Genomic DNA, 4546 nt, shown 5'->3' on the forward strand with positions numbered 1-4546 from the left:
GTGTGGCTAAAGGCCATGAAAGAAGAACTTTAGGCTATAGAAAGAAACAAGACTTGGGAGTTGACTGAGCTTCCAAAGGACAAGAAAGCCATCAGCGTCAGATGGTTTTTCAAGGAGAAACAGAAGCCAGATGGATCAATTGGCAAACACAAAGCAAGGTTAGTCGCAAGAGAATTTCCACAAAAACCTGGGTTAGATTACTTTCAAGTGTTTTCTCCTGTAGCGAGACATGAGACAATTAGACCGGTGATTGCAATAACTGCTAACATGAATTGTCCTTTGATGCATCTGGATGTGAAATATGCATTTATGAACGGTCCATTGCAAGAAGAGGTATATGTGTCACAACCTCTTGGATTTGAGAAAAAGAATCAGTAAGGGATGATGTACAAGTTGCGTAAAGCCTTGTATGGACTGAGATAAGCTCATCGAGCTTGAAATCTGAAGATTGATTCATTTTTCAAGCTCCAAGGATTCAGAAAGTGTGAGATGGAGTATGGCGTTTATGTTCAACATATTCCTGAAGGCAATATGATTATGGTGTGTCTCTATGTTGATGATAAATTGCTAACAGGGAGTTGTGAACATGAGATAGCTAAGTTCAAGAAGGTGCTGATGAATGAGTTTGAGACAACTGATATAGGAAATACATATTTCCTAGGGATGGAGTTTATGTACTCTGAAAAGGGTATCATTTTGCATCAGCTAAAATATAAACTTGAGCTTCTAAAAAGATTCGAGCTGTTGAATTGTAAGGATGTTGTCACACCGTCAGAAACAAATCACAAATTGGATTATGATTCTAAAGGTGATGATATAGATGCTACAACTTTCAAGCAGTTGGTTGGCTCTATGAGGTATTTATGTAATACCAAACCTGACATTGGCTATGTAACTAGAATGGTTAGTAGGTTAATGAGTAAACCAAAGTGGTCTCATTACCAAGTTGTTGTCAGGATTCTGAGGTATATTAAAGGGACTCTGAAGTATGAAGTTTTGTTCCCTAATGCTGAAAAGGATAATTCATAGCTGATGTGTTACTCAAACTATGATTGGTGTGGAGACATAGTTGATAGAAGAAGTACTTCTAGATATTTGTTTAAGTATCTGGGAAGTCCTATTTCTTGGTGTTCCAAGAAGAAACCAGTTGTTTCTTTGTCAACCTGTGAAGCTGAATATATTGTCGGTGTTATAGCTGCATGTCAAGCCATTTGGCTTCTGAATTTACTGTAGGATTTGAAGATCAAGTTAAACAAGCCTCTAAAGTTGATGGTTAATAACAAGTCAGCAATCAATCTTGCCAAGAACCCATTGTTGCATGGGAGAAGCAAGCATATTGAGATTATGTATCATTTTCTAAGAAGTTAGGTTCAGAATGGAGTGCTAGAAGTTATGCACTATAGCACCCAGAAGCAGCTAGAAGATGTTCTGATGAAAGCGATCAAGACTGATCAATTTTTCCACTTAAGGGATGGAATTGGTGTTATTAGTTTTGATTAGTTAAATCCTGAATTAAGGGATGGTGTTGAATGGTAATTTAGTATTTTAGTACTTCACCTGCGTGGCATTATTATTTGTGTATATATCATACTGTATCTGTCAATAGTTGTATTCACTGATTATTGTAGTGCAGTGTATGTCCAACTATTTTGCTGTAGCCGTTTTAGCAGAGTAGTGAAAGTTTGTTATTCTCTCTTCTCTCTCTTTTTCCATCTTCATCTTGTACACAAACATTTTAAAATAGTAAAAGTTTTTCGTCACGTGTTAATGTTCAATTTAATCCATATATGGCTCTTGTTTGTCATATAATCTTCATTTTAAACTTGTATTTAATCACTTCTCATTTATAATTTAGAAACAATCTTCATTAAGGATGGTTGGGCATACTAGAGTCTTATACAACCTTTAAATTCTAGATAAGGACATGCACACCTTTTCAATTGTCAATGACTTTGCCATTAAACTTACATGTAATTAGAAAGTTCCCAATACTTTTACTCCATGACACCGTATATTAGGCCACCCTTCACATAATGTAATGAAATATATCAATAAGAAATATCTTTTGGTTTATGATTATGTTATTACAATTTTTGGTTATTGTCATAATGCTAAATAATCAAAATTATCTTTTCCTTGAATTCTATAAAATCAATTGCTTCCTTTGAACTTATTCACATGAACACTTAGGGTTTCTACTATTATATATGTCCATTGTAATTTTTATTTTCTAACCATTGTAGATGACTACACACAAAGCACTTGATCTTTCATGATAAGACACAAGTCTGATGATCCTCGAAATAATAAATTTGGCCACATAATCAAGAACATATGATCTGACAGTGAAAGAAAATTATCATTGATATTTACTATTAACATCAAGGGATATTACATAAAAGAACCTTTGTGAAGATTCCACAACAAAATGCAGTGGCAAAGAGGAAGCACATACACATTCCAAGTGTCACCAAAATCATAATGTTTCAATGCAACTTACCCCCTAATTTTTTGGAGTTATGATATCATCCATGCCATCTTTCTCATTAAGAGATTACCTTAATCAATATTATAATTCAAGTATTATGGTGATATTTTTCACGGTAATCTTGCTTTTTATGATAATAATAAGGTGTTTGACTATTTAGCATTTTCTACCACACTTCATCAGAGTTGCCACAAACTTGACCCTCGTGTTAGAAATCCATATTTTTTGGTTATAAACAAAGAAATTAAAGTATATATGGATCTTACTCTTAAGAAATAATCATCTCAAAACACACCTTCCTTTATGAAGACACATTCCCATTCCTTCATAAGCAAGCAATTTATCCTCCTTTTTCTCCAAGAATTCTTTAATGCAACTCCCCATTTCTTTATCTCAGTGATGAAACCACACCAACATCTAACAACAATGACCCTCCTTTAACCTACATGCCACCATATTCAAATGTAACCACTTCAAATATTCCTCTAATCACCCATTCACCTCTCATTCTAGTCCTATACCCATATAAACATAAAACCTTCAACATGACCATCATTAAAACAATTCTTTTTTTTGATGACTTTGTCTATAATAATATACTTTTGAATACCAATGTTTTTCCCAATCCAATGTGTCACCCATCATACCATTATGTAAATACATTATTTATATCAAAACTCATAGTCAACCTCATGCATATTAACAAGCCATCCAACATGGCTGTTAAGTTAAGTCTATGTAAGCAGATTTATCTCCTTTGGAACAAAACTAGACTTGGTCTCTCACTTCTCTTCCACCTCACAAAACACCCATTGGTTGCAAATGTGTCTACGATATCAAAATAAATTTTATGGCTCAATTGAATGTTATAAAGAAAGATTGGTGGTCAAGGGATACACACAAGATGACCTTTATGTACATGGAATAAGGCTCAATATGGCTTTCATGAGATGCATCTTAAAAACCTTGACATATCTGTCATACGGTGAACTGACTTTATGTGTTTTTGCTTTGGAAAGCAAATGTCGCGGTTAGCAAGAGTCGCCATCGACTTTTCTTTTATCCAATAAGGAAAGGTGGAAAAGAACAGGAAAGACCTTAATTAGATTTTGGGTTCGGGAGGTACATTATACAAAGGGAAGGTGTTAGCACCCTTTGTATCCATGGTTATCCATGGGCTCTTAATTGCTTGATCACTTATGTTTGTTTGGAAAAAGTGGTTGTGAATTGTTTAGAAAATGTTTTGAAAAGAGAATTTAACTTTGTAATGATTCTTGTATGAATGTATACAAAGTATTTATCTCATTTAATTTTGAAAGTTGTTTAGAAAAATATAACTTGGCAATGATTCTAGTATGAATGTATACCAAGTGGTGATTTTCTAGTAGATGTTTTGCAAAGTGTGATGTATGAAAAATGTTTTAGGTTGTGAGTCAGCAATTAAGAGTTATACCTACCCAAGGTCTTTAGGGGTATTTCCTATCCTTATGAGGGTAAAACTGTCCTTACTATTGAGAAGTAAGTAGTTTTATCCTTTGGATGTAAAGGGACATCGTAGGGTCATCGATTGGTCATTGAAGGCAACATTTGTAAGGATACCTTAGCATTCGAAGGGACGATCATCATTTAATCGTAGGCCACACCGAAGGGTCATCGAGGGACAAAATCGTATATTCGCAAGCAACATCCGAGGGACAATGATTTATTTTATGATGATTTAATCGAAGGGTCTTTGCTAAGTGTATCCCCACATTCGCGGGACATGACCATAATACCGGAATCGTTGGGTAACAAAGAGAGGTCCAGGATCACTTATTTAAAGGCAAAGTTTTACGATTAATTAGATAGCCGTAATCAATTAGGTAATTAGAGTGAACTTCCACATTAAAATCGATTAAACAATTATGATGAATCTCCACATTAAAATCAACTAAATAATTAGGATGAATCTCCACAAGGGTACCCCACAAATAAAGTGGAATACCTAGCAAGCTACTTGTTCTTGGGAATATGTGAACCCTTACAACATTCAGCACACAGGTCAGAATACCAAATGGG

At 34.6% G+C, this 4546-nt stretch overlaps 1 protein-coding gene across 1 annotated transcript; it reads left to right on the top strand.

Annotated features, from left to right (window-relative positions):
- Positions 1 to 537: 537 nt before the first annotated feature.
- Positions 538 to 1029, top strand: LOC127082037 (uncharacterized mitochondrial protein AtMg00810-like). Its single transcript, XM_051022262.1, has one exon. The coding sequence runs from the start codon at positions 538 to 540 to the stop codon at positions 1027 to 1029; it is 492 nt and encodes a 163-aa protein (XP_050878219.1).
- The last annotated feature ends 3517 nt before the right edge of the window (positions 1030 to 4546 follow it).

This window comes from Lathyrus oleraceus, chromosome 5, assembly GCF_024323335.1.
Source record: "Lathyrus oleraceus cultivar Zhongwan6 chromosome 5, CAAS_Psat_ZW6_1.0, whole genome shotgun sequence".
Taxonomy (NCBI): domain Eukaryota; kingdom Viridiplantae; phylum Streptophyta; class Magnoliopsida; order Fabales; family Fabaceae; genus Lathyrus; species Lathyrus oleraceus.

What these genes read in the sequence shown, in the direction of transcription:
- LOC127082037 (XM_051022262.1), top strand. Translation starts at nt 538, where the DNA reads ATGGTGTGTCTCTATGTTGATGATAAATTGCTAACAGGGAGTTGTGAA.